The following is a 20,588-nucleotide window of genomic DNA, read 5'->3' on the forward strand; positions in this document are numbered from 1 at the left end:
TATATATATATATATATATATATATATATATATATATATATAAATAAACGCAATATTTCAACTACGTTTCGTTAGTCCAATCAAGATATCAGCTACAATGTTATTAGTCTTATGATCTTTACCATTATTATTGAAATCCCTTCTCACAAGTTTCTCAATGGAACTGCCTGTTTTAGCTGCAAAAGCCTTGTTAACGTCTTTAATATCTATCTCGGACCTAGTGATCATTATCCGGATCAAAATCTCCCGAGCATCAGCATTCTTCATCCTTAGCTGTTTGGCAAAGAACTTTTCAGGATTTTGTATGCATCGAATCACGATTCGTACCTCTCTTCCAAATTGCCCGCATTTGCTTTGTTTCAGCGACTTGCAGAATTCATGGCCATATAGCTGTTTGTAGGAGACGAGAATGGCTTTGACTTGGCCAGAATTCCGCTGACTTAAAAGCGAAATGATGGTCTTCTGGTCCACAGTCCTCCCACTTTCCACTGCTTCATACAGAGTCTTGGCATCGCACATGGCCATGCTCATGTCCACTCTCCCACCACAGTTGCGACACGACTTCAAAACCGCCAGCAGAATCTAATTAAAGATCAATACCAAAAATTTCATGGCATGATCTTTTAAAGTAATTGATCGTTAAAAAGAGATGCATGCTAAGTAGTTACCTCTTTGAATCCGCCCCTGACTTTTGCGGTGACATCTTGCTCAAGTTCAGAATTGTATCTTGAGCGGTAGGTTCGCTTAATACACTGCAGCTCCGAAGAAGGTCGGGTGCATGCAATCTCAATGAGAGTGTTAAGATTCACACTCCCGCCGAAAAGCGAGTTCCTAGTTATCTCGGCATCACGCTCTTGCGGTTCAATCATGCGAAGGTAGGCTGCTCTCTGTATATATGCAACATAATTTCAACATTAGTGTGAGGTCTTGCTTGTGAAGGGTGAAAGAAGGAAAATGAAAGTTACTTAATCAAGCAACCATACTCACAGCAACTGGATTGTTCCTCTGGATATTTGAGAAGAGATGAAGAACATTCTGACCATAAAGAGCAGCATAAGTTTGACGAATGAGCTTGAACTCAAAGGAACTTCTATGTACGAAGATATCCACAAACTTTTGGTTGTTGATTGTACCATTGCCTACAATTGATGATTGGCATTAGCAAGACAAAAGTGATGTTGTTAAAGTCCAGATGATACTGCAATATGGAGAGTCCATTAGTTCTTATAATATCTTGTTAAGCTGCAGAGTACTCCACTGCCAAGACTGTATGTTTAATGTTTCATAATAATTACGGTTGGGAAAACAGTTTCTTTCCACCCAAACAAACATGAACAATGAAGAAGGGGAAAATGGAAACTTACCAGATAGATAATGATGAAGAATTTGGCAATCGAATTCATATCGTTCATTGCCTTGGAAAGAACTGGCAGCCATCGACAAATTCCTCTAAAAAGTATGGTCTTTGTATGTCTCGTGTGTGATGCTAAAACCCAAGAAACCTGACAGGGACTTTTATAGGTGGAGCAGCTAGCTGTTGTAGACTACTCCAAGGAATAATTTCCTTTTCGCTAGAACTCTCAAGGAAAAAACAGCCGCGTCCAAAGTGGAAGAATATTAAAGAACGGAATAAATCCTCATTTCCAATATCAACCGAACCATTTCTACCACATTTCACTTTCTCATTCATGCCAGCTTGAGCTTCCTCCCTGTGCCGTCGACTTCCTTTTAGCTAAAATATAACACAAAAAAAAGGGGCAAGTACTTGAGATCTAGCGTCTGATACATCTCTTACATTGTTAACGGCTCTAATATTGGGTACTAAATTAGAGGAATCCTTCGATCCCCAGCTGGTTTTTTAGTCAAAGGCTTCAGAAAAAAAGGTTCTTTCTATGTTTGTTAGCAACCCATTGCGGAGATCTATAGGGACGTGAAAAATCAAGGGTCCATACATGGTTTTCTGAGTTGACTTGTGGTGCATAATTTCTCTACAACATATGTGCACATGTTCGTTTGAAAATCTAGATTAGGAAATCATTTGATGAAAAATTATCAAAATGTGAATTGCAAACAAAAAAATAAGGTAAAACCCAAAGTAGGCAGGCACTAAGATCTTTAAATTTAACACTTGATAAGCCATTTGCCAGTTCTCATTTTAATTCAAAGTCTGCATTGAGGATCTGCAAAATAACCACACTACTTGGTTGATGTTAGTCGTTCCATATGTTTTAGGTGAAGGTGCTGCTAGACCTTTTCAAGGAATGTCACCGATTACAAGAAACGCACGCATGAATAAATTACGTGAAAACAGAGAGTGAAACAGTTCTCACATAAAACAAGAATTAAGGATGCTCAGTAATACTTAAGAAGCATGTAAAGGAGCCTCATGAAATCGAGTCAATTGGAGAAGAGTAGGGTGTTGAGAGTTCAGGAACACGCCGTGCAAGCCAGAAAATCAATTGATTCCTTAGGACGATCATCTATGAACCACTTCAAAGGCCTAAAAATTTTGAGCATCTGAAGAAAAATGCCCCTGTTTGTAGAGTGATTTTAGAAGCTTAAAACATCAGAACTCGGATTGCTTCGTTTTCTTGCCTACTATGTCGATTTCTAAATTCAGTAAATGTTGTTGGAGATGGCAGAAGTTACAAGCACGAACTATGACAGAGTAGGAACGTAAGACAAATAGTAATTCGGAGGTTTCATGTCTTTTATATGGTGGCTAGATCACATACATCTCTCACGGGTATTATATCTCCCACGAGCATATACATGAAAAACCGAAAGACACAAAAGCTACAAACTCTTTAAACTTAACAACCGACAAGAACCTCAAAACACCTGGGGGAATTTATTAGAGTTAAGTTTGTCTCTCTACAAATTAAGGTGGTGTCGATTCAAAAGACCACGAGCGAAGAATGTGCAATTCAGAGAGCAATCCTGTAGAGGAAGAGAAGCCAAATTCAACTCGTTCTGGTAAGTAATCTCTCAAATCAACTATTGAAGAAAGGTGCTGTTGAATTGGAATGATACCATTACTGAACCCAGTGAAGGTGACACTCAAGTTTTGGGCAGCGGAATCGTAACTAATACTAGCACTATATGTTCTGTTTTCCTTGATAACACTAGACCATGGTGTGGAGTTCTGAGATCTAATACTGTTGATATTGATACCGACGTGTTCATGAACAGGCTCCGGAGGGTCCAATTCATCGTTGCGAAATGTATCGAACTCAACTGCAACGAATTTATTTGCATCTAAGAAACTCGAGTCTCTCGCTTGGTCGCGGCTGACAAGGCCAATGCCAGCGCCATCCGTTGGTCGAGGTGGTGGGAAATCGGGGCTTGCAAGGAAGAATGTGATCCCATCTGAATATCTGTCTTTACCTTCCGAATCGATGATAAATTAGAACTTGGTAGTGAATTCTGCGAGTTTTCCGGATTCTTTATCCCAAAGATGCAACGGTTCTGAATATATGACTCGACCCCAGTTGTCCACTTCGTTTGGCGTGAGCCGGATGACTGAACCCGAGACTGGCGTTTCCAGTAAGTATTAAAGTTTTGTTGAAATCTGAAAAGCTGAAGGATAACTGAGTTGCAGAAGGGATTATGAGAAAGAGGAAAATGGTCATTATCAAGCAGGGAAGAAGCAACTTGGGTGAAGGGATACCCATGATTGAGAGAGACTCCAGAGAGAGTTTTGAGCTCGAAGGCTTGCAAATTGCCATGAAATATGTCTTGAATTTGCAGCTGAGGTATCTAGCCTTGCATTATTTGGCTGAAATTGATTACAATTTAACTAAATGTCGTCTTGCTAGCCGCCAATCAAGAAAAATGCATTTGTGGATATCATCGTGACAAGCGACAACATTTCAAATCTCAAATTCTCAGTCTTGCTCGCATTTTTTTTTGAACTGTTATTTTTTAGCTAAACAAAGTCGTCGTCTTCTTCTTCTAGACTAGTATTTTTATAAATAGAAATGGAAACCAGTACATCTAAAGTTGTCCAAGATAAAAAAAAAAAAAAAAAACTAATTATATAGAGGTAGATCATTTCCACTATGAAATAACAATAGAGAATCAAGAATTTGGATTAGAGGGATGTTGTCGTAGGCTTGCGTCGCCGCTGCCCATTACGCCAAATTGTGGGCGTATCGATTTATTGAACGATGTATTTTCTTAGCTCTCCATTTTTTGAAGGAAGGGAGATGATGCTTGATATCACCCATGGTTGAGATCATAGTCCAATCTCGTACAACAACAGAGTTGGATAATATCTTTATAGTGGTGCTTGAGTCTCTTTCCAATAAAGTTTTTTGCATACCCAATCTTTTTGCTTTAATAACTGCCATCAAGGCAGTTTTGGCTTCTCCTATGTTTGGATTGACACTGCATATGAAATCAATAATTGCATAGATAGCTTCTCCTGAGTCATTCCAGCATATGGCTGCTATTACAGAACCTTTGGCCCGAACTGCAACATCAAATCTAATGAGAAAATGACCTGCTAGAAGATGCCTTGGTTCCATTTGGAGTGATTGACTCTATGAAGGAAAAATGTGTTGAAGAGGAGGGAACCTTCTTAGAGCATCCTCATTGGCTTGGCCAAAGTCCAATGATAGCTAAACTTTAGCCAATGTGTGCCAAAAAACCACCACATTGGATTGGGCATCTCTATAAAATTTTAGATTCTTGCTACAGTGATTCTCCAAATTTGTAGGTGAACAGTAGGTTAGCCAAACATTAAAATATTAAATTCTCACTCATCTCACAAAATATGTAGGTATTTTTTGTAATTAAGAAATTTGGTTCGATTTATTATTATTAAATATAAAATGTGATAAAAATAAATAAATTAGTTAATATTAATTAGAATATTAATTATTAAGTTAATTATAATGATAAGTTAATTATAATATAATTATTATTAATATTTAAAATTAATTTAATATTTAATAAATGTGATAAATATTAATATTAATTTAATTATAATATAATCATAATTATTATTAATATTTAATGTTAATTTAATATTTAATAAATATTAATTTAATTTAATTTAATTAGAATATAATTATTATTAATATTAAATTGGTAGAATTATAAAATGTGATATAAATAAATTAATAATATTTTTTTATTATATAGAGAGTAAATGGTTAATCCAATGTGGAGATTGAATTTAAATGGAATATGCAAATACAAAAAAATATGATATTGACTAAATTTTGAAGATGAATTTGGCCAAGCCAATGTGGATGCTCTTATGGATTATTTGATTTCTAAGAAACCAAATACTATCTAGAGCAAAAAGTTGGAAGGAGTGACTTTCTTCCTCAGGAAGTTTTAGGACAGTTGAAGGATTGAGGATGTTTTTTAACCAAATAAGAATGGACTGTCTTGAGAAAGAAGACATGTCAATTGGCCAATTAGAGTGCCTCCACAGGATTCTAGAGTAAATGCAATTGAGGAAAAGATGGGAGATATCTTTTGGTTCTGTGTTGCATAACGGACAGAGAATTTACTCTTCATCAAGAGGTATGATATGGTTGATCTTTGCTTTGGTAGGAAGGATATCATGGCTTGTTTTCCAGAAAAAAAGTTTGAATCTATCTTGCACTTTCAATTTCCATAAATTCTTCCAATTAAGGGTCTGATTGTTGGGGTTGGGAGGATTGTTATCCTTGACAAGGGCGGCATAAGCTGATTTGACTGAAAATTTTCTAGAGGAATGATGAATCCAATTGATCTTATCTTGAATAGTCTTGAAAATTATGATTGGCCAAGGGGATTTTTTGGATTTCTCTAGAGGAATGATCCGAAAAAAGAGTATTGAGGAGAAGAGCATTCCAACGTCTAGGTTTTTCTAAAATGAGTTCTGAGAGAGTCATGTTTAGATTAGGATCCAAATTGTTTTCAGGATTTGGATCAGGGATGAAATTGTGAATGGTGGGGATCCAGGGGTCAATCCAGACCTTAGTAGAACTCCCATTATTGATTTGATAGCAAGTGCTAGATCTTAGAAATTCTCTCTGTTTAAGCAAACTTTTCCAGAATCGGGAATCGGAAACTTTAGGAGTAGCTTCGAAAAAAGTTGTAGAGCCAAGATATTTTTTTGAGATGAGCTCCTTCCAAAGACTATTTGGACCATTGAGAAGAGACCAAACATTTTTCAAAACCAGAGTAGAATTAAAAGAAGACATGGTTATAATTCTAAGACCTCCCAACGATTTAGGAATGCAGATAAAATCTCAAAATTTTGGGTTGAATTTCTTTTTCTTTCTATCTTCAAACCCTCACCAAAATTTGTGGAAAAGAGAGTTTAGGTGTCAAATGAGTAGAGGAAAAAATTACTTGAAAGTGTTATTGAATCTTGTAATGATTAGATGATATGATATCAGATGTGATGAGAATTATTATGAAAATAAATAAGATAAGTGTAACTTTCGATTGGCCATTAAGGACTAACCATCAAGATTTATGAAGTGGCTACTTTATAACCTTTAAAAGAAAGAAAATAGATGCCTACTATGAGTGGCACTTTGTTACAACCTCCATTCGTTCATGTGCTCCCTTAGATTCCAGAGGTTAATTAGTTTTCCTCCAATCATTAATTTCCAGCTACAATATTATATATATGTTGATTATTCATTTATGAATAGCCATTTGGATTCAGGTCATGATCTATCGTTACCGGTGAGCGCAGCGTCTCGATCTCTTTCTCTAGATATCTCCACGACACTTTTCTTCTCGTTTACATGAGTGTGCATCGTACATAGCTGCATCGCCTGGTTGCTTAAACTGAAGTAAAGTACACTCTCGCGCGCGCGCGTTGCCTCTTTTTTAAGCAGGACAGCAAGCCTGGCATATACTTCGTTAATTATCCGTTGAGCCTGCGCGACGCAACAGACATTTTAATCTGAACTTGTGTGTGGAAAAGATCAGAAAATGGTAAACATTGCTTTTTCGAACTCCAAATGGATATGTTCATGTTTGTTTGTTGAGTGCCAGGACGTACGTAGCCGTTCAGACCCCAAAAAAGTTGAGCTGATTGACATATAAATATATATATATATATATATATGTAGCTAGATAGTGTTTGTTTTTTACCTTGCAGCAAATCAGTATGAACATGCATTGCGGTTGTATTCAAGTCGCAGAGTGATCTGCAAAAAAGGTGTCCTAGGGAGAAGGCTGGCATGGGGGTAAAGATACAACGGGCCGGGAGACGGAATTGCCCTGATATAACACGCGCAAAGTGCTGATTGTGCAAGGGCGTGGGCGTGCATGACTAGCCGAGCAGTGTACGTGCATGCCGTGACTCCCAAGAAGTGAGAGAGAGAGAGAGAGGGATCAGGAGAAAGGAGCCCTCGTGAAAAACCATCGGATAAAAAGGATTTACATGGAGATTGAATGTAGTCAAAAGCATGCACCCGGCCATGCTTTAATTACACTCAAATTTTTATTTAACGACATGCAATGAATTCAAACGGACATGTACCAGAATTAATATTTAGTATCGGACCACATCATAACAGTCATATCCATTCTGCTTAGTTATTTATGTGGCTGTTGCTGGCTGGCATTTAAGACTCTTTAACATCGAATTGTCTTCTATTATATATAATATATAATTTACATGGAAAAGTGTCCTAATTTCTTCTAGAAAAGCACAAGTTCCTGTACAGTACCCCATAAGTTGTAACTGCAGGCCAGCAGGCACTGCTAACAATCATTCATGCATGTAAGAACACAGCTTAAGGACCCCTGGGCAACTTACTGTACGTACGTACCGTCTCGCTGGAGAGACAAGACGCTCTCTTCTTAGCAGATGCCAGAGAGTTCGTTGCATGCAGTAAGCGTACTTTGTCTGAGATCGGGCATGCAGATCGCCCTTTTCACTTTATTGGGTAATAAATCCTGGTGCCCAGGGTCAGGATCAGAGGTTGGAGCACTGCAGGAATGCCAAAGCTTGCCCACCCCGTCCTTGCCAAGTTCATGGCTGGTTTAGACGTCGCAGATAATAAAATTTCTAAAAGAAAAGAAATCCCCGTGAATTACAAACCCAAAAATTCAATGAAGGTGGGCCCATTGAACAAAATTCTGGCCCATTAAATTGTTCTATTAATTAACCTGACCAAGATAGAAATTGACTTCCTCCACTGTAGTTTCATTTACTTCTATTTTATCATTTGCTTAATTTAATGTATTAATTAGATGATAATAGAGAATACATATCCTTTAAGAAATAGGAATTTTGCGGGAACAAACTATAATTCCCATTAGAGCAGTGATAGCCTTACAATAGAATAATGGTCCATTTACAATTTTTAATAATATAATTTTTTTAAAAAATATTTAAACCATCAAGTCAAAATTAAATATATTATTTTAATTTAATTTATAATTGTAAACAAATTGTTTACAAATAGTTGGTCTATCATTTTTCTTCCCATTGTAGGCTCTATATTCAGTGTACCTCATTTGGTTACGCAGTTAAGATGAGATGAGATGAGATGTTTTATTGAAAGTTGAATAAAATATTGTTATAATATAATTTTTATTTTGAGATTTGTAAAAATTAGATTATTTATTATAAAATTTGAAAAAATTGTAATGATTATATGCATCCTTTAGATGATTTTTTATCCCATCCAATTGCGTGACAGCTATTTTATTGAGTATTAGCTATAAGTAATGGATAAGCTCTTCAACTGCATCAAATTGGATAATTCAATTTTTTGAAAAAAGATAGCCGCATCAACAAAAATTATGTTCTTTATTAGATAGACGATGTGTATAGATAGTATAACCATTAGACACGAGCATAGGTGGCCGTGTATATATATATAAACTCAATATTTCAACTACGTTTCGTTAGTCCAATCAAGATATCAGCTACAATGTTATTAGTCTTATGATCTTTACTATTATCATTGAAATCCCTTCTCACAAGTTTCTCAATGGAACTGCCTGTTTTAGCTGCAAAAGCCTTGTTAACGTCTTTAATATCTATCTCGGACCTAGTGATCACTATCCGGATCAAAATCTCCCGAGCATCAGCATTCTTCATCCTTAGCTGTTTGGCAAAGAACTTTTCAGGATTTTGTATGCATCGAATCACGATTCGTACCTCTCTTCCAAATTGCCCGCATTTGCTTTGTTTCAGCGACTTGCAGAATTCATGGCCATATAGCTGTTTGTAGGAGACGAGAATGGCTTTGACTTGGCCAGAATTCCGCTGACTTAAAAGCGAAATGATGGTCTTCTGGTCCACAGTCCTCCCACTTTCCACTGCTTCATACAGAGTCTTGGCATCGCACATGGCCATGCTCATGTCCACTCTCCCACCACAGTTGCGACACGACTTCAAAACCGCCAGCAGAATCTAATTAAAGATCAATACCAAAAATTTCATGGCATGATCTTTTAAAGTAATTGATCGTTAAAAAGAGATGCATGCTAAGTAGTTACCTCTTTGAATCCGCCCCTGACTTTTGCTGTGACATCTTGCTCAAGTTCAGAATTGTATCTTGAGCGGTAGGTTTGCTTAATACACTGCAGCTCCGAAGAAGGTCGGGTGCATGCAATCTCAATGAGAGTGTTAAGATTCACACTCCCTCCGAAAAGCGAGTTCCTAGTTATCTCGGCGTCACGCTCTTGCGGTTCAATCATGCGAAGGTAGGCTGCTCTCTGTATATATGCAACATATTTTCGACATTAGTGTGAGGTCTTGCTTGTGAAGGGTGAAAAAAGGAAAATGATAGTTACTTAATCAAGCAACCATACTCACAGCAACTGGATTGTTCCTCTGGATATTTGAGAAGAGATGAAGAACATTCTGACCATAAAGAGCAGCATAAGTTTGACGAATGAGCTTGAACTCAAAGGAACTTCTATGTACGAAGATATCCACAAGCTTTTGGTTGTTGATTGTACCATTGCCTACAATTGATGATTGGCATTAGCAAGACAAAAGTGATGTTGTTAAAGTCCAGATGATACTGCAATATGGAGAGTCCATTAGTTCTTATAATGTCCTGTTAAGCTGGAGAGTACTCCACTGCCAAGACTGTATGTTTAATGTTTCATAATAATTACGGTTGGAAACAGTTTCTTTCCACCCAAACAAACATGAACAATGAAGAAGGGGAAAATGGAAACTTACCAGATAGATAATGATGAAGAATTTGGCAATCGAATTCATATCGTTCATTGCCTTGGAAAGAACTGGCAGCCATCGACAAATTCCTCTAAAATGTATGGTCTTTGTATGTCTCTTGTGTGTGATGCTAAAACCCAAGAAACCTGACAGGGACTTTTATAGGTGGAGCAGCTAGCTGTTGTAGACTACTCCAAGGAATAATTTCCTTTTCGCTAGAACTCTCAAGGAAAAACAGCCACGTCCAAAGTGGAAGAATATTAAAGAACGGAATAAATCCTCATTTCCAATATCAACCGAACCATTTCTACCACATTTCACTTTCTCATTCATGCCAGCTTGAGCTTCCTCCCTGTGCCGTCGACTTCCTTTTAGCTAAAATATAACACAAAAAAAGGGGCAAGTACTTGAGATCTAGCGTCTGATACATCTCTTACATTGTTAACGGCTCTAATATTGGGTACTAAATTAGAGGAATCCTTCGATCCCCAGCTGGTTTTTTAGTCAAAGGCTTCAGAAAAAAAGGTTCTTTCTATGTTTGTTAGCAACCCATTGCGGAGATCTATAGGGACGTGAAAAATCAAGGGTCCATACATGGTTTTCTGAGTTGACTTGTGGTGCATAATTTCTCTACAACATATGTGCACATGTTCCTTTGAAAATCTAGATTAGGAAATCATTTGATGAAAAATTATCAAAATGTGAATTGCAAACAAAAAAATAAGGTAAAACCCAAAGTAGGCAGGCACTAAGATCTTTAAATTTAACACTTGATAAGCCATTTGCCAGTTCTCATTTTAATTCAAAGTCTGCATTGAGGATCTGCAAAATAACCACACTACTTGGTTGATGTTAGTCGTTCCGTATGTTTTAGGTGAAGGTGCTGCTAGACCTTTTCAAGGAATGTCACCGATTACAAGAAACGCACGCATGAATAAATTACGTGAAAACAGAGAGTGAAACAGTTCTCACATAAAACAAGAATTAAGGATGCTCAGTAATACTTAAGAAGCATGTAAAGGAGCCTCATGAAATCGAGTCAATTGGAGAAGAGTAGGGTGTTGAGAGTTCAGGAACACGCCGTGCAAGCCAGAAAATCAATTGATTCCTTAGGACGATCATCTATGAACCACTTCAAAGGCCTAAAAATTTTGAGCATCTGAAGAAAAATGCCCCTGTTTGTAGAGTGATTTTAGAAGCTTAAAACATCAGAACTCGGATTGCTTCGTTTTCTTGCCTACTATGTCGATTTCTAAATTCAGTAAATGTTGTTGGAGATGGCAGAAGTTACAAGCACGAACTATGACAGAGTAGGAACGTAAGACAAATAGTAATTCGGAGGTTTCATGTCTTTTATATGGTGGCTAGATCACATACATCTCTCACGGGTATTATATCTCCCACGAGCATATACATGAAAAACCGAAAGACACAAAAGCTACAAACTCTTTAAACTTAACAACCGACAAGAACCTCAAAACACCTGGGGAATTTATTAGAGTTAAGTTTGTCTCTCTACAAATTAAGGTGGTGTCGATTCAAAAGACCACGAGCGAAGAATGTGCAATTCAGAGAGCAATCCTGTAGAGGAAGAGAAGCCAAATTCAACCCGTTCTGGTAAGTAATCTCTCAAATCAACTATTGAAGAAAGGTGCTGTTGAATTGGAATGGTACCATTACTGAACCCAGTGAAGGTGACACTCAAGTTTTGGGCAGCGGAATCGTAAGTAATACTAGCACTATATGTTCTGTTTTCCTTGATAACACTAGACCATGGTGTGGAGTTCTGAGATCTAATACTGTTGATATTGATACCGACGTGTTCATGAACAGGCTCCGGAGGGTCCAATTCATCGTTGCGAAATGTATCGAACTCAACTGCAACGAATTTATTTGCATCTAAGAAACTCGAGTCTCTCGCTTGGTCGCGGCTGACAAGGCCAATGCCAGCGCCATCCGTTGGTCGAGGTGGTGGGAAATCGGGGCTTGCAAGGAAGAATGTGATCCCATCTGAATATCTGTCTTTACCTTCCGAATCGATGATAAAGGAGAACTTGGTAGTGAATTCTGCGAGTTTTCCGGATTCTTTATCCCAAAGATGCAACGGTTCTGAATATATGACTCGACCCCAGTTGTCCACTTCGTTTGGCGTGAGCCGGATGACTGAACCCGAGACTGTGGCGTTTCCAGTAAGTATTAAAGTTTTGTTGAAATCTGAATAGCTGAAGGATAACTGAGTTGCAGAAGGGATTATGAGAAAGAGGAAAATGGTCATTATCAAGCAGGGAAGAAGCTTTGGTGAAGGGATACCCATGATTGAGAGAGACTCCAGAGAGAGTTTTGAGCTCGAAGGCTTGCAAATTGTCATGAAATATGACTTGAATTTGCAGCTGAGGTATCTAGCCTTGCATTATTTGGCTGAAATTGATTACAATTTAAATAAATGTCGTCTTGCTAGCCGACAATCAAGGAAAATGCATTTGTGGATATCATCGTGACAAGTGACAACATTTCAAATCCCAAATTCTGAGTCTTGCTCGCCTTTTTTTTTACTGTTATTTTTTAGCTAAATACAGTACAGAGTATACAAGTCTTGCACTTTTTTTTTTTTGATAAAAAGTAAAATTCATCATTTTAAAAATTTATTTTTTTATGTAAATCTTATATTTAACAATTTTTTTTAAATAAAATACACAATATTTATATACTTTAAAATTATAAATATCATTTTTCCTATTTTTAGTCCTGGTATAAAGTCAATACCATCATTTATGGCTTTATATTCTTTTCCAGCTACTATAGCTCTGGTAGCAATACCCAAGAGTCTATGAAAAAAATCCTCTCTATCAGGTCATACCTAAACAGGCAGAGTTCATCACTGATGATTTGCTTTATTTCTTTCTTTATAGAGTGATTAAATCATGTGAATGATTTTCAATCCACGTATAGTTATCAATAAATGTTTATATTGTTTTATATAGGTGATTTGAAGACTCATATGTCTTATGTAGTATTGCCGTATGATTGACAGACTACTAATAAATGTCGGGTCTAATTCAGAGGTGTCTTTAATTTCTTCGATAACAATTACCACACGATCATCAATCTTAAATTTCCTACGACCAATATTTTCTTTCATCATAAGCTTTCATTTTGTCTATCAATCTCAAGATTATTTTTAAATAATCTTTCACATTTTCATGTTCTTTCATTCTTATATTATCAAAACCTCTTGTAGAAGTATCTCCTTAGAATTCTACTTGAAGTATATTACAGGTTTCTTTAGTTTTTATTGTTCTTAATTTTCCAGAGATGATAAATTCTAACACTTTCAATCATTCCAAAAGCACTCAGATTCTAGTTTGCGTTCACCTTCAATTCTCTTTTTATTGAGGTTTTGTCAAGTCTGCCTTAACAGTCTCAAGTGTTTGATATTTTGACTAGAAAAATGATATTCTTCATTCTTAATTTTGTCATTCACGGTCACACTCTTTATATAGTTATAAGTGGTTTTATATGTAAACTAGTTAAAATGTGCCACCTTAGCCAGCGTGACTGAGGATGACAAAAATCAATGATGAAAAGTAACAGTTGTCCACCGAATATATGACTCGACCCCAGTTGTCCACTGCGTTTGGCGTGAGCTGGATGACTGAACCCGAGACTGTGGCGTTTCCAGTAAGTATTAAAGTTTTGTTGAAATCTGAATAGCTGAAGGATAACTGAGTTGCAGACGGGATTATGAGAAAGAGGAAAATGGCCATCATCAACCAGGGAAGAAGCAACTTTGGTGGGGGGATACCCATGATTGGGAGAGACTTTTGAGCTCGAAGACTTGCAAATTGTCATGAAATATGACTTGAATTTGCAGTTGAGGTATCTAGCCTTGCATTATTTTTTTTTATAAATATCTAGCCTTGCATTATTTGAACGAAATTGATTACAATTAGACTAAATGTCGTCTTGCTAGCCGCCAATCAGGAAAATGCATTTGTGGATATCATCGTGACAAGTGACAACATTTCAAATCCCAAATTCTCAATTTTGCTTGCCTTTTTTTTTAACTGTTATTTTTTAGCTAAAGAAAGTTTTTTTCCCCCTCTCAAGTAGACTAGTATTTTTATAAATAAAACGAAAATCCAATACATCAAAAGTTGTCCAAGATAAAAAAAAAAAAGGAACTAATTATACAGAGGTAGATCATTTTTACTATGAAATAACAATAGAGAAGGAGAAATTTGGATTAGAGAGATGTTGCCGTAGGCTTGCGTCGCCGCTGTCCATTGCCCCAAATTGTACACGTATTGATTCATTGAACGATGTATTTTCTTAACTCTCCATTCTTTGAAGGAAGTGAGACGATGTAACGCTCCAAACCCGGGTGGCTTGGAGAATTACTACCTGTTACTCATAAACATGTCTCCCAACACATCCAAAGAATAATCTCCAAAAACTTCATAAATGAAATCAATCTCATATCTTCTCGATAATCTCATTACAAACTCCACACAATCTTAAATGCAATAATAATAAAAACATATCAAAGGGGTCCACAATCTTTCGGTAATAGTAACATACCAAACTGATAAAACCATAGGTCCTACTAAACCTGAAAATATAATTAAAACTCAAAGACATTAAAAATTAAGAATATCATAAGTCCTTCTTCTAACCACATTTCCTCAACTTAAACACGTTCACCAATCTAATCCAGGTCCTCATTTGGATTCTCCATATCATCTGAAAAATATTATCATGATAGGGGGTGAGTTATCACAACTCAGTAAGCAGAAATCATATGCTAATGTGCAAACATGAGCATTTACAAAGAATAACATGCAGAACAAAATATTTTCCAGAGTTATCATGCAGAACAGAACATATTTTTCAAGAGTAACAGAGCGATGGTTTTAAGACAAGTAAAAACCCATAGTGCTTTGGCATAACATAAACTGAGCATATCATCAGATCAAAACAGAGCATCAAACATAGCAGAGACCATGTTTCACCCTCGTGGTAGGGTTGTGCTAACCCCGGTGGCCAAACCAGGCAGAGATAGAGGTGAAATCTTTCCTTTATTCTTCTCGGAGCCCCGAGTGTGCACACAGGAAAGACCACAATAAAATCACTTTGTTTCCAAAGTGGGTGCGCTCAGAGACAGAGAAGTTGGTACCAACCCAAACAGAGCAGAGCATAACAGAGCAGAGCAGAGCAAAGCAGAGACAGAGTCAGATACGAAAACCAGTACACCATGCCAAAGGTTTTCAGATGTTATATCAAAATAATACAGAGTATCAAAACAGAATCAGACAGTTTACACACACTGAACACAAAAGCCAGAACATCCTTTCAAATAAATGCACAACTTTTCATATTCTTAATATCGCTCATTTTTCAGATTTCAGAAATCACATGACAGAATTTAGCTCATGTCTACACAATGCATGTCAGAACATATTTTTCTTTTTTTCATACAGATTTCATGAGTAGCAAATAAACGACCGATGTTGATTTTGTTTTTTCCAAGTTCTCATTTCACCACAAAAATATGCAAAGTTTTCAGAAAATCAACCTCAGTCTCAAATAATTCGTGTAAGGCCTAGCATAGGAATTCCGCTTACCTGACTCCTGCAGTGTATTATCTATACCTTGAAATTGACCTCTATCAATCTCGCCACCTATTCATAAAAAAAAAATATAAACTAAGTATTAAAAGAAAATATCACAACCTCCTTCAAAATAATTACAACCCACCATTCCAAACCAAATAACACTTCACAAAGCACACTTCTTTCCATTCACAACTCCATAACAGGAAATATGAACCGGTACTTCTAAATATTTTCTCAACCACTAATCCAACAGTTTCACTACAATGTAACTTCAAACAATTCAAACCTCAGACAAATCACCACAAGAAATTCAATAAACCAAGAAAATCCCAAAGAGAAGCCCACTAAACTAATCTAGAAATGAAACCATTACCCAAAAAAATCAATGAGAGGAAGTGTAACTGTGTGTGAGTGTGTGCGGGAAATAGAGGCAAGAAAATTTACCTATGGCAACAAGAATCTCCAGCAAAAGCTTCATTGAATACACGGAACACACAAACCTGAAGACTCACCACGCACAACACCCAGACTCACAAAACACAACCCAAACCTCATGACCAAAACAAAAACTGCAGAAAATGAAGATAAATCAAACCAAATACTAAGAAGCAGAATCGGTTATAGTAGAAGAAACCAAAACTTAAAAGGATGAGAAAGAAACCCTTACCAGTTGAAAATGGAGGGATGAGAGGTACCGCACACGGACTTGCAGAGGAAGACCCGAAATGCAAAAAGGAGAGAAAACAGAGGAATGCAGTACGGCAACCGAAACAAGTGTAGCGCAAGAGAGAAACCGAACTTGAGGAAACTTGGGCAGAGAATCGGAACTCACAGACTAACGCAGCAACAAGAAAAAAAAATGAAACCGAAAAGGAAAAAAAGAGACGTGGGAGAAAGAAAGTTGCGGAAGAAACTGAAATTGAAGCAGAGAAATGCGGAAAGAAAGGAGAAAAAGAAACGGAAGTTGAAGAAGAAACACTCACCTCCAAAAACGACGTCGTTTGGGACTCTTACTAAACACTAAAATGGTTGGGCCATTTACACGCCAGGTCCGGGCCACTTGATGAAGAATCTGGGCCTTACAGATGATGCTTGATATCACCCATGATTGGGATCATAGTCCAATCTTGTACAACAACAGAGTTGGATAATGCCTCTATGGTGGTGCTTGAGTCTCCTTCCAATAAAATTTTTTCCAGACCCAATCTTTTTGCTTCAGTAACTGCCATCAAGGCAACCTTGGCTTCTCCTAAGTTTGGACTGACACTGCATATGAAATCAGTAATTACATAGATAGCTTCTCCTGAGTCATTCCAGCATATGACTGCTATTACATAACCTTGGGTCTGCACTGCAACATCAAATCTGATGAGAAAATAACCTGCTAGAAGATGCATTGGTTCCATTTGGAGTGATTGAACTTTAACATTTACCCAAGCAACTAAATGTTGGTTGAAAATTGAGAAAACTGACTCTATGAAGGAAAAAAGTGTTGGAGAGGAGGGAACCTTATGGATTATTTGATTTCTGAGAAACCAGATACTATCCATAGCTATTAGAGCAAAAAGTTGGAAGGAATGACTTTCATCCTCAGGAATTTTTAGGACAATTGAAGGATTGAGGATGTTTTTTAACCAAATAAGAATAGACTATCTTGAGAAAGAAGAAATGTCAATTGGCCAATTAGAGTGCCTCCACAGGATTCTAAAGTAAATGCAATTGAGGAAAAGATGGGAGATATCTTCTGGTTCTGTGTTGCATAACGGACAGAGAATTTACTCTTCATCAAGAAGTATGACATGGTTGATCTTTGCTTTGGTAGTCATGGCTTGCTTTCCAAAAAAAATTTTGAATCTATCTTGCACTTTCAATTTCCATAAATTCTGTCAATTGAGGGTCTGATTGTTGGGGTTGGGAGGATTGTTATCCTTGACAAGGGCGACATAAGCTGATTTGACTAAAATTTTTTCAGAGGAATGATAAATCCAATTGATCTTATCTTGAACAGTCTGAAAATTATGATTGGCCAGGGTATTTTTTGGATTTCTCTAAAGGAATGATCTAAAAAAGAGTATTGAGGAGAAGAACATTCCAACGTCGAGGTTCCTCTAGAATGAGTTCTGAGACAGTCATGTTTAGATCAGGATCCAGATTGTTTTCAGGATTTGGATGAGGGATGAAATTGTGAATGGTGGGGATCCAGGTGTCAGTCCAGACCTTAATAGAACTCCCATTATTGATTTGATAGCAAGCGCTAGATCATAGAAATTCTCTCTGTTTAAGCAAACTTTTCCAGAATCGGGAATCAGAAACTTTAGGAGTAGCTTTGAAAAAAGTTTTAGAGCCAAGATATTTTTTTAAGATGACCTCATTCCAAAGACTATTTGGACCATTGAGAAGAGACTAAACATTTTTCAAAACCAGAGCAGAATTAAAAGAAGACATGGTTCTGATTCCAAGACCTCCCAACGATTTAGGAATGCAGATAGAATTCCACGATTTTGGGGTGAATTTATTTTTCTTTCTATCTTCAAACCCCTACTAGAATCTGCGGAAAAGAGAGTCCAGGTTCTTTGTTATTGTTTTGAGAACAAGAGTAGATGACATCACATATGACGGAATGGAGCTTGCAACTGCTCTTATGAGAATTGTTTTCTCAGTTTGATATAGAATCTTATATTTCCAACCCTGAAGTTTGTTTTGGACTTTCTCCATTAAATCCTCAAAATTTTTTTTCCTATCAACTCCATTTGAGAGAGGTAACCCTAGATATCTGGAATTAAGGGGAGGGGAGGGGGGGGGGGGGAATTCTAAAATTGAAAGAGCTTTTAATCTCATTGATAGAAGCAAGGGTGACATTTTTGCTAAAATGGAGAGAGGATTTGGTTTCATTAATACTTTGACCAGACCATTGATTGTAAATCTTCAGACAATCAGAGAATTTTTTTTGCATTAATAGCAGATGCTGACCCAAACATAAACAAGTCATCAACAAAAAGAAGATGGGTAATGCAAGGACCATTAATAGAGAGCTTGATACCCTTGAGACCATTGGATTGTTCTTTTTGAGTAATGAGTCTAGACAAGATTTCAGTATCAATAATGAAGAGAAAGGGAGATAACAGATCACCTTGACGTAGACCTCTGGAAGGATGAAAGAAACCTTGCTGGGAGCTATTGATGATAATTGAATAGGTCACCGTGGTGATGCATTCTTTGATCCATTGTTGTTTAAAGCCCTCATATTTCAAGATATCAAGGAGAAATGACCATTCCATAGAATAAAAAACCTTAGCCATATAAATCTTGATAGCCATTTTACCTGTTTTTCCCCTTCTTTTTTTCATGTAATGAAATATTTCTTGAGCCAAAATAATATTATTTTGAATAAGGCGCCCAGGTAGGAAGGCAGATTGGCATGGGGAGATGATGTTGGGAAGGACGGATTTAAGCCTATTAGTAAGAATTTTTGATATAATTTTATAGTAAACATTGGAAAGGCTTATGAGTCTGAAATGATTAATCTCACTTGGATTGGAAACTTTTGGGATTAGAACTAAATTGGTGTGATCGAGTTCCTTTAATAGTTTCCCATGGAGAAAAAAAACTCCTAACAATAGCAATCAAATCCAATTTAATGACCTCCCAGAAGGCTTTGTAGAAAAGACCCATAAAACCATCCGGACTAGGGGCCTTAGTAGAAGGGAGGTTTTTAACAATAGAAGCAATTTCATCATCATTAGGAATTTTAGACAAAAAATCATTTTCTTGATCAGAGATTTTTCTTAGGAAAAGGGAATCCAAGTCAACTGGAGGTGTCGGATGATTAGAGGAAAAAATTGCTTGAAAGTGTTCTTAAATCTTGGAAGAGATTATGACTTGATCAGCCGTCCAATTATTTCTTTCGAGCTTAAGACAATCAATACTATTCCTTCTTCTTCTGATTGAAGTAGAAGCGTAGAAGAATTTTGTATTAAGATCAGTGGTTGTTAACCAAGTTATTCTGAATTTTTATCTCCAAAGAGATTCCTCCCTAAGAAGCAATTCATTGATTTTTTCTTTAGTATCATTTTCTAAAGAGCTAGAGGAGGGTTGTGCGTTTTGATCTTGAAGAGATGAAAGATTAGACATCAATTCTTTAAGATTAGTCTGAATATAGCCAAATGACTTTTGATTCCATTCCTTGAGAGCTTTCTTGGTGATTTTTAATTTCCTTGATCGAATGAAGGAGGGGGTTCCCATAAATTGAGAATTCCAGGCTTCTTTGATAATTTTGAATATTGAAGGATCACAAAGCCAGAATTCTTCAAATTTAAAAGATTTGAGAAAAGTATTCCTCTTTGCTGTGTCCAAAAGAATTGGAGCTTGATCTGATGTTACCTTAGCAAGGGTAGTAAGAATGGCATGGGGAAACAAATCAATCCAAGAGATATTAACAATACCTCTATCCAGTCTCTCCTTAATCAGATGAGGATCAGATCTGTTATTGGTCCAAGTGCATTTAGGACTCGAAAATCCTAAATCCACAAAACCAAGATTTTCCATGAAAAGTTTGAGATCCTTAGTTTTGTAGGATTGAGCAAAAGGGAGACCACCAGATTTTTCATTTTGGCAGATAATGGAATTAAAATCACTTAATACCAAAGTAGGGCCAGAAAATGAGGATGCTTGAAAGGAGGTTACAAAAATTTTCCTTCCTATTATAAGATGCGGGACAGTACACCAAATTAAGAAGCCATGGAAAATGACAAGGATTTGAATACACCAAAACAAAAATAATATTACTAGAGTTATGTACAACTTCAAGATCGACA

The 20,588-nt window shown here is 36.8% G+C and overlaps 4 protein-coding genes across 6 annotated transcripts; all 4 read right to left on the reverse strand.

The window, feature by feature from the left end:
- Positions 1-1,354, reverse strand: LOC121255483 (annexin D5-like). 2 transcript variants are annotated; one of them, XM_041155838.1, is made up of 3 exons: positions 988-1,354; positions 669-887; positions 1-561 (listed from the first exon to the last, which is right to left on the reverse strand). In XM_041155838.1, exons 2-3 carry the CDS (start codon positions 867-869, stop codon positions 58-60), a joined length of 705 nt encoding a protein of 234 aa, XP_041011772.1. In that variant the 5' UTR covers positions 870-887; positions 988-1,354; the 3' UTR covers positions 1-57. The 2 variants fall into 2 exon arrangements, with proteins under 2 accessions (XP_041011772.1, XP_041011771.1); XM_041155837.1 differs by having other exon boundaries at positions 2-582; positions 988-1,353.
- Positions 1,355-2,881: 1,527 nt separating this feature from the next.
- Positions 2,882-4,529, reverse strand: LOC121254186 (alpha-methyl-mannoside-specific lectin-like). Its single transcript, XM_041154145.1, has 2 exons — positions 4,325-4,529; positions 2,882-3,387 (listed from the first exon to the last, which is right to left on the reverse strand). Exons 1-2 carry the CDS (start codon positions 4,527-4,529, stop codon positions 2,882-2,884), a joined length of 711 nt encoding a protein of 236 aa, XP_041010079.1.
- Positions 4,530-8,757: 4,228 nt separating this feature from the next.
- On the reverse strand, positions 8,758-10,394 carry LOC121255462 (annexin D2-like). Of its 2 annotated transcripts, none has more exons than XM_041155809.1 (4): positions 10,169-10,394; positions 9,794-9,945; positions 9,475-9,693; positions 8,758-9,367 (listed from the first exon to the last, which is right to left on the reverse strand). In XM_041155809.1, the coding sequence occupies exons 1-4, from the start codon at positions 10,239-10,241 to the stop codon at positions 8,864-8,866; spliced, it is 948 nt and encodes a 315-aa protein (XP_041011743.1). In that variant the 5' UTR covers positions 10,242-10,394; the 3' UTR covers positions 8,758-8,863. The 2 variants fall into 2 exon arrangements, with proteins under 2 accessions (XP_041011743.1, XP_041011742.1); XM_041155808.1 differs by having other exon boundaries at positions 8,758-9,388; positions 10,169-10,381.
- Positions 10,395-11,527: 1,133 nt separating this feature from the next.
- On the reverse strand, positions 11,528-14,000 carry LOC121255473 (mannose/glucose-specific lectin Cramoll-like). Its single transcript, XM_041155824.1, has 2 exons — positions 13,779-14,000; positions 11,528-12,289 (listed from the first exon to the last, which is right to left on the reverse strand). The coding sequence occupies exons 1-2, from the start codon at positions 13,966-13,968 to the stop codon at positions 11,685-11,687; spliced, it is 795 nt and encodes a 264-aa protein (XP_041011758.1). The 5' UTR covers positions 13,969-14,000; the 3' UTR covers positions 11,528-11,684.
- Between the last annotated feature and the right edge of the window lie 6,588 nt (positions 14,001-20,588).

The sequence above is a fragment of the Juglans microcarpa x Juglans regia genome, chromosome 3D (genome assembly GCF_004785595.1).
Source record: "Juglans microcarpa x Juglans regia isolate MS1-56 chromosome 3D, Jm3101_v1.0, whole genome shotgun sequence".
NCBI lineage: Eukaryota > Viridiplantae > Streptophyta > Magnoliopsida > Fagales > Juglandaceae > Juglans > Juglans microcarpa x Juglans regia.

What these genes read in the sequence shown, in the direction of transcription:
- LOC121255483 (XM_041155837.1), bottom strand. Translation starts at nt 869, where the DNA reads ATGATTGAACCGCAAGAGCGTGATGCCGAGATAACTAGGAACTCGCTT. An exon ending in TCAGGGGCGGATTCAAAGAG is followed by an intron (nt 583 to 668) that starts GTAACTACTTAG and finishes ATCTTTAATTAG; the next exon opens with ATTCTGCTGGCGGTTTTGAA.
- LOC121255473 (XM_041155824.1), bottom strand. Translation starts at nt 13,968, where the DNA reads ATGGGTATCCCCCCACCAAAGTTGCTTCTTCCCTGGTTGATGATGGCC. An exon ending in AAACGCAGTGGACAACTGGG is followed by an intron (nt 12,290 to 13,778) that starts GTCGAGTCATAT and finishes TGGACAACTGGG; the next exon opens with GTCGAGTCATATATTCAGAA.
- LOC121255462 (XM_041155808.1), bottom strand. Translation starts at nt 10,241, where the DNA reads ATGGCTGCCAGTTCTTTCCAAGGCAATGAACGATATGAATTCGATTGC. An exon ending in TCTTCATCATTATCTATCTG is followed by an intron (nt 9,946 to 10,168) that starts GTAAGTTTCCAT and finishes CATCAATTGTAG; the next exon opens with GCAATGGTACAATCAACAAC. An exon ending in AGAGGAACAATCCAGTTGCT is followed by an intron (nt 9,694 to 9,793) that starts GTGAGTATGGTT and finishes GCATATATACAG; the next exon opens with AGAGCAGCCTACCTTCGCAT.
- LOC121254186 (XM_041154145.1), bottom strand. Translation starts at nt 4,529, where the DNA reads ATGGAACCAAGGCATCTTCTAGCAGGTCATTTTCTCATTAGATTTGAT. An exon ending in TATTAAAGCAAAAAGATTGG is followed by an intron (nt 3,388 to 4,324) that starts GTATGCAAAAAA and finishes TCGATTCGGAAG; the next exon opens with GTAAAGACAGATATTCAGAT.